The 15195-nt window shown below is 41.5% G+C and overlaps 1 protein-coding gene across 1 annotated transcript in view; it reads right to left on the bottom strand.

Moving 5' to 3' along the window:
- Window positions 1–8379: 8379 nt before the first annotated feature.
- The window catches only part of ais (DExD-box helicase 52), a 51550-nt gene continuing 44734 nt past the window's right edge, over window positions 8380–15195 (bottom strand). Inside the window, exons 11-14 of the mRNA XM_070083676.1 lie at window positions 12109–12231; window positions 11608–11834; window positions 9001–9165; window positions 8380–8555 (exon numbers count right to left, since the gene is read on the bottom strand). Of these exons, the coding sequence (XP_069939777.1) occupies window positions 8396–8555; window positions 9001–9165; window positions 11608–11834; window positions 12109–12231 (675 nt within the window). The 3' untranslated portion in view covers window positions 8380–8395. The remainder of the gene's footprint in view (window positions 8556–9000; window positions 9166–11607; window positions 11835–12108; window positions 12232–15195) is intronic.

The raw sequence follows: 15195 nt of genomic DNA, 5'->3' as shown, positions 1-15195 counted from the left end.
CAGGTGATATGATGGTGGTACAGATATGATGCTACTGTCAACAGATGAACGTCAGTAGTTAGTTTAATATGTTTATTATGCACCCCATACCCATCCTGTGGGCGGTAGTCAAAAGATTACAGAGGTACATAATGGGTCCAGGGACTGGGCCTCAAAGTTTTGATAGCTGAGCAAGTTACAGAGGTAATGAATTCACAATTTACAAAGGTAATGAACTCACAATTTACAAAGGTAATGAACTCCAGGTAGGTCTAGTCACAATCATTACAAGTTACAAAGGTATTTACAGATTACAGAGGTACACAATGGGTCCAGGGACCGGGCTCCAAAGTTTTGATGGCTGAACTAGGTACAAGGTAATGAACTCACAAGTTACAAAGGTAATGAACTCACAAGTTACAAAGGTAATGAATACTGTAAGAATGGTTACTTACGTTTATACATGGCTGCAATCATGAACAAATTTTAGAGTAATGAGCAATTCACACTTCCACACCCGGTCACAACTGTAGTGAGTTATTGGTGCAAATGTTGATTGCTGAGTCTCTCTCTCTCTCACACACACACACACACACACACACACACATATACAAATACACACATACAAATTCATACACACACACACATAAACACACACACACACACACACACACACAAACTCATACACACACGCACACACACTCATACTCACACACACTCATACACACACTCACACTCATACACACACACACTCATACTCACACACACACACACACACACACACACACACACACACACACACACACACACACACACACACACACATGCACACATGTGGTAATGCTTTATTTACAGCTAGCAAAGTCAGGGTATTTCTCCAGAATGGTCTGTAATATACCACTGTGGATAAAATACTTAGCCATTTCTTGAACACTTCTGAGTGAGTTGTTTCTAAATTCATTAATTTTATCGCACTCCAGTACATAATGACGCAGGGTGTGACAATAATCCATCTGGCAAAGTTTACATTTCGTTTGGTCTACATCTGGTGGTGGTGATTTAACCTGCCAAAGATACTTGTAACCCAGCCGGAGCCGGGCGGTAGTGACATCCAAGAGTCTGCTTATTTTGTTGGATGCACCATAGACATGTGGCTCCTCCTGCATGATAGAATGATGATAGATGGACTCACTGGTGTCAATCTCCCTGAGCCTTAAGTCCATAAAATTCAGCTGAAGTTCTTTTCGTATTATTGTTCTCAAACTACTACCTGACAAGCCAAGATTGTAATCTACTCCCTCTTTGAAAGCATACAGCTTAGCCAATTTATCAGTTCTATCATGCATCTGAAGACCAATGTGAGATGGAATCCACAGCATGTGCACTCTGACTCCACTGTCCACAATCCTACCATACCTGTGTCTGGCTTCTGACACAAGCATGCCACAATTTATGCTTAATGAGTTGAGAGCATTTATGGATGACAGAGAATCAGTTACAATTAAACTGTCAATCTTTGATACATAGATGCATTTCAGTGCAAGGAGTATGGCAAACAGTTCTGTCTGAAGGGTAGAGGCCCAATTATTGATGCGTGCTCCAATTTCTTTAAGAGAGCCATCACTCTGTACGACAACAGCAGCACTACCAGCTGCACCAGTGGATTGGTGAACAGAACCATCAACGTAAATAATTTGCGAGAGTGTGTGCTGTGTGACTAAGTTATCAATACAGCTTAAGGCCTCATGTTTGGCTTCAAGGCGAAGTTTTGGTTGTGATTTAAGAAGTAGTTTGGGGGGAAATGGAGGAATGGTAGTTTGGAATGGGGTAATATTCCATGGAGCGGAGAAGTGCCGCTGTTGCCTTACTTGACATAGATCATGTATCTGATTCATGCGGAGGTCGGTTCCAGTCTTTTCGATCCATCTGGAGGAGTGTTCACCAGTGCTGAGGAAAGTTTGGAGGGCTTCTGTGCAGGGGTTTGAATGAGCTTGCCTGAGCATATTAACCCCAATTAGGATATTTCTTTCAGTAACACGATCTCTGATGCTTGGAATATCAAGTTCTTTTTGCATATTTAAAATTTTGGCAGTACGAGGGCATCCTAGGATGATCCTCATTGCTTCGTTCTGCAGTTTTTCCAGCCCTCCAAGCTTCCAGTCAGACACAAGAGCAAGTAGTGGCGCAGCATAATCAACCAATGATCTAATATAAGCAAGATACATCATTTTCACAATTTTAACATTAGCACCATACCTGGGGTGAAGCCCTGCCACAACTCTAAGTGCTCTTAGTCGTTCTTTGTATTGGCGACAAAGTCTTGTTACAACAGGTCCAAGTAGTGGAACCTCAAAGCCTAGATACCTGTATCTGCTTACATATTCTAGAAGAGACCCATCATGCAATTGGATCTGACGAACTGTGCCTCTCTGTCGAGGAGGACGCCTATTGAGTATCTTTGTTTTATCAGTAGAGATTATCAACCCCAGGTCCTGACACGAGGCTAGTACATGATTAAGAATGTTTTGGGTGTTGGAGAATCCGGTGGTGTGAATCATTATATCATCAGCAAAACTAATCACATAATTATGGAGCTGACTAGGCATAGCATTAAGTAATGCATTAATTAGAATATTGAACAGTGTGGGACTGAGCACACCTCCCTGTGGGGTTCCTAATTCAAAGTCTTTAGTTACACTTCTATGTCCCTGGAACAACACAGACGATTTTCTGTTGGACAGGTAGCCTTTAATCCAGCGGAGAAGCCATCCTCCAACATCCATTCTGGCAAGTTCACTAATTATTACATGTCGGTTGGCTACATCGAAAGCGGATTTAAGGTCAAGGAAGGTAGTGTAGGAACTGTCAGTGTGCAGGGTGAGAAAGGTGGCTATGCAATGATGCACGCTCCTTCCATGCATGAAACCATGTAACCGGGGAGACAAAAATTGTTTGATTCTGTACATGAGACGATTAAGAATCATTCTCTCAAATGTTTTACACAAGCAGCTAGTAAGAGATATTGGGCGAAATGCATTTTGTTGATTGGGCTTAGGAATTGGAATGATGAGGCTGTTGGTCCAAGATTGAGGGAGCTCCCCAGTTACATAGCTCATGTTATATAATTCAAGTAATGGATTACCTGGTACTCGACACAGCAATCTGAGTATGTTGTAAGTAATACCATCCTCACCAGGCGACGTGGAGTTGCCCTTAGTTAGCGCTGCATCAAGTTCATAATTAGTGAAAGGAATGTTGCAATCATCTGCCTTACTGAGCATAAAGCAAACAAGTCTCTCCCTTGCATCATATTTATCATTTAATTTTGCCTGTGTGGTACTGGGAAGATTGTCATAGCTAGATGTAGCAGCCCAAGCACTGACTAACTCATTCGCCCTATGCAAGGGATGAGGGTGCGCGATCTGCCCAGTTCGTTTACCCTTAATTCTATTTATGTCCCTCCATGCCCGGCTAAGTGGGGTGTGAGCATTAAGACCGTTGACAAATTTTTCCCAGTCGGTTTGCCGCAGCTCTGTCATACGCTCTCTGGCAGCAGCAAGGGCAGTTTGGAAGAGCCTCAGCATTCCAGGGGTACGATGTTTTCTATAGGCTAGGCCTAGTCTGCGAGCAGTACGTTTCAGTGTACGAAGTTTAGAATCAGATGCCGGTCAGCCATGTTTAAATGCTCAATTCTTTCCCTCGTTTGGCACTGAAGAAAAAAGTCCTACAGACCTGTCATTTCCTTGGAGATTTAGTTGATCAGGTTTTCTGCCATGTTGTCTTCCCGTTAAACACTGGTGCAGTTGATATGGAGGTCAGTTATTTCATTGTAGTGGAAAACGTCTCATGTCTGGTTCACGTCTGGCAGCAGCAGGTCTGGTACTTGTACCAGAGTACTTGTAGTAAATGAAGATATTATTATTATAATACTATCGATAAGGTAACAAAAGGACCCCAGTGGAAATAAGTCACTCTGTCTGGCTTTTCTGGGTTATCCTAGGTTCTCTACACGTATGCTGGTATGTATGATAATCAAGTAACTGTATTTGTGTATACCTGGATATACTTACTGCAGTAGCTAAACATTTCCACCGAGAAACACAGTGATGGATGTTATGTTGGGTCAGCCTCTGGAGCCATATGTTGTTTTCTTCAAGGTACCGAACAAACACTCTTCAATTTGTGAAGGAAATAAAAATGTATAGCCTCTAAGAGGAGGTGACCATGGTCATGTCTAATATACAGAAGGTGGAAAAAGAATCTACAGAACAAAAAGCTTGCTGAAGAAGTAATTAAACAAAAATGATAGTGATATTGTTTAGTGCTAAATGAGGGAGAGGATTTAAATGGGAAGATACTTCATAAGATAGAGAGGTCACTTTCAAAGGAAGACCCTGTATATTTCAGAGGGGCTGTATAGTTTACAAAGAAATATAGTGAGGTAGAGAGAGATCAAGAGCCCTTCACCAGATTCAAGGTGGCTTCTTGAGTGAAATAAACCTTGCACAGTCCATTAATCCATTTCAAATGTAAAATACTCATGCGAGAATGTTTGTAATTAGTGTAATAATTCTTCTGTGAATTTCAGAGGTAATCACTAGTGAGTTTTGACAGGCAACTTGCAACAAATGCAATTAGGCAGGTAAATTATTATTATAACTAAGCACTAAACTCACAAGGGCTATACAGCACTGCTTAGGTAAGTAAAAAGTTGCCTGCCTAGACATTTCAGTTTGGGTCCATCACAAACCAAATGTGAACCCAGAAATGTTTGGTCTTGGGTTAGCAATTAGACTTGCTACTGTTATATTCTCATAAAGTACTAAATTCAAAAAGTCATACAGCATGAAACTGCAGGGAATGGGAAGTGCATAAGGGAAAATAAAAGGTGGAGCAATAGTTTCATCCAATATATGAAACATCAGATTCTACACTGAGTGTGAGGAAAGAAAAGCTTGAGCATGCAGGTATTGAACAGGAAGGTAATGATCAATACAGATCCTTTGACAAATGTGTGGTCATCACTCTATGTTGATGACTTCGCTATTGCCTGTGCAGGCGCTGACTGTCACCTCATTACAGTTTCTCTCCAGCATGCTGTCGACCGTGTTTCCAATTGGGCCACCACACATGGGTTTAAATTTTCCAGTACCAAAACTCACCAAATTACTTTCACTAGATGCTCTGTCATCTCCGATCATCCTTTGTACCTCTATGGCTCCCGTATCCCTGAACGTGATACAGTCAGGTTTCTAGGCCTCCTCTTTGACCGTAGGTTATCCTGGAAACCTCACATTACCTCTCTGAAGGCAACTTGTCACAGCCGGCTGAACCTTCTTAAAACCCTTGCTCATCTTTCATGGGGAGCTGATCGCCGAACTCTCCTTCGCCTACATTCCACCCTCATTTTATCAAAACTTGATTATGGTGACCAGATCTATTCAGCGACCTCTCCTGCTACTCTCTCTAGCCTTAACCCCATTCATCACCAAGGATTACGTTTATGCCTTGGTGCTTTTCACTCTTCCCCTGTCGAGAGCCTCTATGCAGAAGTGAATGTTCCATCCTTATCCGATCACCATGATCTCCATTGCCTTCGCTACTATGTACGCTCTCGTGATCTCCACAATCCTTCCATTTACAGAATGATCACCGATATTAGATGACATTATTTGTTCGCCACCCCTGTTTGCTCTGTCCCTTCTCTCTTCGCCTACATTCGCTCTTGTCTTCTCTTCAATTACCACCTTTCTATGTTCACGTAGCATCTCACTTTTCCCTACCCCCCCTGGGAAGTTCCAGCTGTTCGAGTCTGTTCTTTCTCACTCCCTTGCTCGAAAGTCCAACTGTCTATGGTAGCTTCCCACTCTCTTTTTCTTGACCACTTCCACTCTCATTCTCATGCCATTGCAGTGTACACAGATGGCTCTAAGTCTTCTGACGGCGTAAGATTCGCAGCAGTGTTTCCGGACAGCGTCGTACAAGGGCATTTACTATCTTCGGCTAGTATTTTTACTGCTGAATTGTATGCCATTCTTGCAGCACTTATCCATATTGCATCTATGCCTGTGTCATCATTTGTGGTTATCTCAGACTTCCTTAGTGCTTTACAGGCTATACAGAAATTTGATACACCTCACCTCTTAGTCCTCCGTATCCAACTTTGGCTACGCCGCATCTCTACCAAACATAAAGATATTGTTTTCTGTTGGGCCCCTGGTCATGTTGATGTACAGGGCAATGAACAGGCAGACACTGCTGCGCAGTCAGCAGTACATGACCTACCAGTTTCATATAGAGGTGTTCCATTTACAGACTATTTTACTGCAATAGCTAACCACCTTCACACCCGTTGGCAACAACATTGGTCTACTCTGCTCGGTAACAAACTTCAATCTATTAAACCGAGTATAGGTTACTGGCCGTCTTCTTGTCACCAGTGTCGAGGTTGGGAGACTACTCTCTCCCGTCTTCACATTGGCCATACTCGTCTTACTCATGGATATCTCATGGAGAGGCGCCCTGCTTCTCTCTGTGAAAATTGTCAGGTTCCATTATCGGTCAGCCACATTCTGTTAGACTGCTCACTTTATCAACGAGCACTCAGAATATACCTCCAACGTCGTCTTCGCTCCGCTGCTCTCTCTTTACCTTCCCTTCTTGCTGATGGACCCACCTTTCATCCGGACTCTCTCATTGACTTTTTTGACAACAACTGACTTACTTCACAAACTCTGATGATACCTTCAGCCCTTTCTACCTCAATCTCTTGCTACCTTCTGCCCCCGCACTATCCCCTGCCCCGCTGTTTTCTGTAACCTACTGATCATCCCTCCCCCCATTCTGCCGCCCAATATCCTCGCTTCCTTCCCTACCCTGCAGCGCTGTATAGTCCTTGTGGCTTAGCGCTTTTTTTATTATAATAATAATTTGACGAATGTGTAACACCTCAATCAAATTGTTGGACTGTCAATAAGAGACGGCAAATCTTGCAGAGACGGCATTTGATTAAAAGGAGCTCGTTGCTCTGATACACCAACGATGCTGTCAACAATCAATGCATTTAGAGAAGACAGGATTGTATTTATGAAGTGCTCAACCCATAAGAGTCATAAGCATATGTGAAATGGGAAGCAATTACATTTAGCTCCTATCCCTTGGATGAAAAGCCTTCACAAGCAGCAGGCAATAAGGACAAGTTACTTGTAAGATGAAGGACTGGGTTTAGCGCTTAGTTCCGATTATAATAGCTATTTTTGAGGGGCTTGCACTTCCAGCAAGCGTGCGTGAGCATATTTGATGGGGGTGAATGGAGACAAATGGTTTTTAATACCTGATGTGCTGTTGGAGTGTGAGCAAAGTAACATTTATGAAGGGATTCAGGGAAACTGGCAGGCCAGACTGGAGTCCTGGAGATGGGAAGTACAGTGTCTACACTCTGAAGGTTGGGTGTAATGTTGCAGTTTTATAATTGTAGTGTAAAACACCCCTGTGACAAGAGTGATGGAATGATGGATGATGAAAGTTTTTCTTTTTTGGGCCACCCTGCCTTGGTGGGAATCGGGCAATTTGTTAAAAAAAAAAATTTCATGAAGTGCTAAACCCGTAGGGATTATACAGCACCTTGATTATAATATGAAGGGTGCCAAACCACAATGAGCCGAGGAGTTTACAGGATCATTACACCAGATTTAATCCGCAGCATATACAGCAGCATGGGAAAGCTGCCATATCCACTCAACAGTAAGTACAAGAACTGGTCATGGTAGTGTTTGCATGATTAATTTTCCCATCTAGGATCTACATGTGGATGAATTCAGTGTTAAGATGTAAACACTTGATCATATTTAGTCTGCATGACACAGCAGGCACTAGCCCTAGCACCCCCTCCTCTTTGAATTCAAGCCTTTCTCACTATTTAACTAATTCTGTTGGTATCTTCATATACTAATTAACCTCAATCTCTTGCTACCCTCTACCCCCCGCCCCGCTGTTTTCTGTAACCTACTAATCATCCCTCCCCCCTTCTGCCACCCTATACCCTCGCTTCCTTCCCTACCCTGCAGCGCTGTATAGCCCTTGTGGCTTAGCACTTCTTTTTGATTATAATAATACAGTGGACCCCCGCTTTACAATCAGCTCCCAATGCAACCAATTATGTAAGTGTATTTATGTAAGTGCGTTTGTACGTGTATGTTTGGGGGTCTGAAATGGACTAATCTACTTCACAATATTCCTTATGGGAACAAATTTGTTCAGTGCTGGCACCTGAACATACTTCTGGAATGAAATAATATCGTAAACCGGGGGTCCACTGTAATTAAGTTCAAGCAGTATTTAATTTCCCACTTTACTGACAGGCAATATGATTACTGGAGGTGGATCAGTCATAGACCTCAAGACTTTGTGATGTTCTTTATTGATTACCAACAATATTTAAATTTCTCTTCTTTTTCTTCATCTGTTTGTTTACTGCCTCTTGAGCCACATCCATGTCTCCGTTCACTTCCTTTTCTTCTCCATTTTCTTTTGCACTTTTCATTAACTTTCTTTTTCTGCTTTTCATCACCATTTCCCTGAGGAGAGAATGTTAAACTATATCAGAAGACAATCAACATGAAATAATAGGCATAATGACAACCTATAAGAGGAATTTAAAAACAGAATTTATACAGCAAACCCTCCATTTAATGGACCATGATGAGAAAATCTATTGGGTCGACCAATTCAGAAAGAATTAACAAATTCATTTTTATAGTTTTTTTTTGCTATGACTGTAGTAACAAACAAAAAAAAAAAAAAAAAATCTCATCTCAAACCCTCAAGAACAGAATAATGAAGGGGGGATTACTACAATAGATCCACATTTATATAGAGTATTTCCAATGTTAGGTATATTTATTCTCATATTTATACTGTACTGTATACATACAAAAGGATAGTGGTTTTAAAAGTTATTTGACAAATAATTCTATATTCTGCAATCAAATCATAAGTGCCAGCAACAATTAGGAGTCTTACTTTCGTTTACGCTTGTTGAACTGCTCATAAAGAACCCCTTGTGAGACGTGACCTCGTTTTGGCTGCTGGGTAGATAACCTCTTCTTTTCATTTTTCTTTGGTTTCTTAAGTGTAAGCATCCAACTCGGAACATCTTGACCAGAGCTCTTAATCACATGTGCAACACTGTTTAAATAAAAACATTTCTCAATGAAATTTTACAAGAAAATTATCATTTTCCACAATTAGCTGTAAGCCAAAGGGATCAAGGATTTACCCAGGATATCTAATGTACAACTCCCTTGTAAACAATCAAAAAATTTCTAGAAATCGAATTCAATAAATTTATTTCTGCCTCATCGTTCATGGATTTTAATGCATTTGCTATTTCTTACCAATAAACAAAACCCCCACTAGAAAAATGTTCATCACTTTTTCTCAAGCCATCTTTAATGACCTGCATTTACATCACAATTCAAATGACGAACTGGAATGCAACATTATCATCCATCCCTCAGAGTAAAAGTACTACTGTACTGAACTGTAATGAGAGTGCCCTTCTAGCAAGAGTGATTGTATGAGCAAAAGTGTTTTCTTTGTCAGTCACCCTACCTCGGCAGGAGATGGCTGGAGAGCTAAAAAAAAAAAAAAAAAAAAGCTTTAGAGAAACTGGGAAGGAAAGTTAAATGTATACCTGATGTTAGTTGAAGTTTGTAAGATTTATTTACTATCTTGCTTATTCATGAGACATTATTATTATCATTATAATCAAAACTAAGTGCTAAACCCACAAGGGTCATACAGCACTGTATCCGTGAGACAGAAAAGATCTGCAATCCTACCAGACTGTCAAGTATTTAACATACTTCCATTGCACAATCATATGACAGGACAAAAGTGCCTCCTTGGATGGCTGCTGTCTACCAACCTACTACAGTGGACCCCCAGATATCATACCTTTGATATACCTTTACCTTTGAAGAATTTCGAGAGTATATCTACTCTCTGAGCCCGGCCATGGGCCAGGCTCGTCTAGTGCTCGCCTGGTCAACCAGGCTGTTGCTGCTGGAGGCCTGCTGTCCCACATATCCATCACAACCTGGTTGATCTGGCACCTGGTGAACATACTTGTCTAGTTTCCTCTTGAAGGCTTCAACACTTGTTCCAGCAGTGTTTCTGATATCTTCTGGTAAGGAGTTGAAAAGTCTGGGACCCCGGATGTTGATAGTGTTCCCTTATTGTCCCCACCGCACCCCTGCTCCTCACTGGGTTTATTTTACACTTCCTCCCATATGTTGTTATGGCAGTGTGCAGATTTGGGACCAAGTCCTCGAGTACCTTCCCGGTATATATTATCATGTACCTCTCTCCTCCGCTCGTAGTCATCAGATTTCGTAATATTCAGTAATTGTAATGTTTTTTTGGTCAAAATATTGGCTCGGTGATGGTCAATTAGCTCGGAAATAATCGTTTGTCCCGAATGCGTACGAGCGGCCCCACACACCATTCACAGTCAGTCTGCCATTGTTTATCAGCAAGTGGCCGTCACCCCATGCGTTCATACAATACATTTCATAGTATTCCATTCTTTTTAGTGCTTGCAACTGCCAACATGGGCCCAAAGAAAGTTCCTAGTGCCAGCCAGCCCTTTGGTAGAGGGCTGAGAGAGAGGGGAGAATGTGCCTTCTTCAGTGATTCTGCAATATGTACATACTAAAGCAGCAGTAGTCGATAAAGGCTATAGCGCCAGCCAGTGATAAAGTGTAGCATTAACAGTGTAGCAAATAAGTTTAACAATTAATCGACAGAAAAAGGACAGCATGAAACTGACTCCTCCAATGTTCTTGGAGGTATATAGGGTGACTGACAACACTGCCACCTCTGCTGCCGCCATCAGCACCACTATGTAAGGCCCTTATACACCCAACAACAAAACACCACTTGTCACATACTTAATGACATATTTTATTTATTCTAGAGCATATATCATGTTTCTATGTTATTAACATTGTTTATGTCATATCAGATGAATTGTGCTAGATAAATAAGCCGTAAAGTTGATATTAGTGTCATATTGAAGGACTATCTAGTCCCGACGCTAAACACACCCCCTCGCCGCTTCCACAATTCCTAACATACTCAAGAAACAGACTTCTCTGGAACACTTTTTTGAGCAACAGGGGTCCAGTGACTCTCAAGCCGGTCCTAGTGGCATTAAAAAACAAAGAAGTAACCACGGAAAAGGACTTGGCACCTGAAGTCTTTATGGAAGGGGATTTCCCTTCCAAATAGTAATTTCTCCATCCTCTCCCCTCTTTCCATCTTCAATACACTAAGAAGAGTCTTCAATAAAGTTAAGAGTCATTGTTGTTATTGTTTTATTCTTCGTGTCTCATTGTTTTCTGTGTAGGTAAATGTATATTTCATGAAAAAAAAAATTTTTTTTTTTTTAAAACTTTTGGATGTCTGGAATGGATAAAGTGGATTTACATTATTTCTTATGGGGAAAATGATTTTGGAAATCATCAAATTTGGCTTTAGTCACACTCTCTGGAACGGATTAATTATGATAAACGGGGTCCACTGTACTAGTGAAGTAAAGGGTAGTCAGGTTTTCACATTTTTTACCTTCTTAGGTAAGGCTTGTCAGCCATTGTCCAGAATGTAATTGCATGCCCTTGGTGATGAGCTCTTCCTGTTCGTCCCACTCTATGGATGTAACTGATTGCTGATGGTGGGAAATCATAATTGATTATGAGATTGACACCCTTGAAGTCGATACCACGGGCCATGAGCTCTGTACATATCAAGACCCAAATTTTTCGTTCTCTAAATGCTCGAACGACATTGTCACGCTGGAAAAAATTAATGATTTATTTTAGTGTTATTTTAACTCATGTACTAACAATGGTGTAAAAATATTTAGTTCTTATAAATAATTAACAACTGAGCAAGTAATAATCTTGAGACACTGCTGTGTGGCCAGCCTTAATATTTTTAAAGGGAGTGGAAAGCCTACCATCTCATGTATGCCAGTAAATTTTGTATAAATATTTGAATTTCATTTTGTGATAATTATTATGTTTCTTAAATAAAATTCATAAAAAGTACTGATGTGCCCATTCTTACCTGCAGTTGTGTGCGATCTGAATGGATAGCATCAACCATAATATTGTCATATATCAGCTCCTTAAATAATTCCTTTGCTCTCTCTTTGGTTTGTACAAACAACAGCACTGGAGGCTCATATCCCTGAAGCATAATTAACTAATATCACAAATTCTGTTTAAAAAAATCCTTCCTGAAATATTTATATATACACAGTACAGGTCTCCCTCAACATTTGCGAGGATTAGGGGATCAAGAGCCTCGCGAATGTTGAAAAACCGTGAATGTTTGGTGCCCCAATATATTGTAGGGAAATATAATCCAATACTGCTTCTTGTTGAACCATGAACAATCATAAAATACATGAAAACGTCGTAAATTGTACTAAATATATACATGTTATGTTTTACTAACATGTATGTTATTAAATACCACAGACTCCTCCACTGCCTCCATCAATGCCTCCACCACTTCCTCAACCACTGCGAGTCCCTACTACCCTCCCTCCGAGCCCCGCAACTGGCAGCCAGCCCTCCCACCACTCAGTGTGGTGAGTGTTTTGTTTGTTCATTATTTGCTATTAAACTACAGTATAAATAATGTAAACCCATTCATGACTGCATATTGGAATGGCTATTCAGAAAGGTATTGGATGGTGACATCATGTGTTTACTCTTGAACACAGCAAAGAATCAAACATTTCTGCTTCTGCTAATAATAACAATAGTAGTAGTAGTAATAATAATAATAATAATAATAATAATAATAATACGATATAATTGAAGAAGGAAATTGTACAAAAATACGAGGGAGTGGTTGACACATCGTCAGTGTGGCTTTGTTTATGCTGGAGTGAACATTAGTCTCCCTGCTCTTCCAAACATTTCACAATAATTCAGCAGTTGAGGCAGTGGTATTTAATAACATATATGTTATAAATAATAATAGTACATATTATTAATAACATGTATTATTATTATTAATAACATGTATGTTATTAAATACCACTGCCTTAACAGCTGCCTCAACCACTGCCTCAATCGCTGCCTCAACAGCTGCCTCAACCACTGCCTCAATCGCTGCCTCAATAGCTGCCTCAACCACTGCCTCAATCGCTGCCTCACCCACTGCCTCAATCGCTGCCTCAACAGCTGCCTCAATCGCTGCCTCAACAGCTGCTTCACCCACTGCCTCAATCGCTGCCTCAACAGCTGCCTCAACCACTGCCTCAATCGCTGCCTCAACAGCTGCCTCACCCACTGCCTCAATCGCTGCCTCAACAGCTGCCTCACCCACTGCCTCAATTGCTGCCTCAACAGCTGCCTCACCCACTGCCTCAATTGCTGCCTCAACAGCTGCTTCACCCACTGCCTCAACAGCTGCCTCAACCACTGCCTCAATCGCTGCCTCACCCACTGCCTCAATCACTGCCTCAACAGCTGCCTCAACCACTGCCTCAATCGCTGCCTCAACAGCTGCCTCACCCACTGCCTCAACCGCTGCCTCAACAGCTGCCTCAACCACTGCCTCAATCGCTGCCTCAACAGCTGCCTCAACCACTGCCTCTATCGGTCTCAACAGCTGCCTCACCCACTGCCTCAATCGCTGCCTCAACAGCTGCTTCACCCACTGCCTCAATCGCTGCCTCAACAGCTGCCTCAACCACTGCCTCAATCGCTGCCTCAACAGCTGCCTCACCCACTGCCTCAATCGCTGCCTCAACAGGTGCCTCAACCACTGCCTCAATCACTGCCTCAACAGCTGCCTCACCCACTGCCTCAATCGCTGCCTCAACAGCTGCCTCAACCACTGCCTCAATCGCTGCCTCAACAGCTGCCTCAACCACTGCCTCTATCGGTCTCAACAGCTGCCTCACCCACTACCTCAATCGCTGCCTCAACAGCTGCCTCACCCACTGCCTCAATCGCTGCCTCAACAGCTGCCTCACCCATTGCCTCAATCGCTGCTTCAACAGCTGCCTCAACCGCTGCCTCAATCGCTGCCTCAACAGCTGCCTCAACCACTGCCTCAATCGCTGCCTCAACAGCAGCCTCATCCACTGCCTCAATCGCTGCCTCAACCACTGCCTCTACCACTCCAGTCACACTCAATCTACAAGCACCAAACACAATGAATTATTGTGAAATGTTTGGAAGAGCACGGAGACTAATGTTCACTCCAGCATAAACAAAGTCACACTGACGATGTGTCAACCACTCCCTCATATTTTTGTACAACTTCCTTCTTCAATTATATCGTATTTATTATTATTATTATTATTTTTATTATTATTATTATTATTATTATTATTATTACTATTGTTATTATTAGCAGTAGCAGAAATGTTTGATTCTTTGCTGTGTTCAAGAGTAAACACATGATGTCACTGTCTAATACCTGTCCGAATAGCCATTCCAATATGCAGTCAAGAATGGGTTTACATTATTTATACTGTAGTTTAATAGCAAATAATGAACAAACAAAACACTCACCACACTGAGTGGTGGGAGGGCTGGCTGCCAGTTGTGGGGGTCGGTGGGAGGGTAGTAGGGACTCGCAGGTGGCGGGAAACTTGAATATGATTTGGCGGCTGGGAATTTGGTGGCTGGGAATTTGGCGGTTGGGAATTCGCGAATGTGTGAAGCCCGCGAAAGCTGAAAACGTGAATGTTGAGGGAGACCGGTATTGTTAAAGAAACAAAAAAAAAGAAATGATAATGTGTATGAAAAAGTTTATTACTTGGTGGAACTATGAATAATTAACATTTGATTACAGAGTATAACAAAAAATTTTTTTATAATACAAGCTTGGAATGAAATTTTCAATGAATTAACAGATATTTCCATAAAGCCAATAACATGCACAGCATTTAGGGCAGAAATATTACAAATACCTATACAAATAATTCCCTGCCTTGGTGGGAAACGGCTGGTGCATAAAAATAAAAATACAATGGTATCTTGAGTTACGAACTTAATTAGTTCCAGAAGGCTGTTTGAGTGCCGATACCGAACAAATTTGTTCCCATAAGGAATAACATAAATTAGATTAATCCATGTCAAACCCCCAAATATACACTTACAAAAGCACTTACAAAAATACACTTAC

The sequence above is a fragment of the Cherax quadricarinatus genome, chromosome 10, assembly GCF_038502225.1.
Source record: "Cherax quadricarinatus isolate ZL_2023a chromosome 10, ASM3850222v1, whole genome shotgun sequence".
Taxonomy (NCBI): domain Eukaryota; kingdom Metazoa; phylum Arthropoda; class Malacostraca; order Decapoda; family Parastacidae; genus Cherax; species Cherax quadricarinatus.
The sequence above is the reverse complement of the archived record's forward strand: the minus strand, read 5'-3'. Positions and strand labels throughout refer to the sequence as shown.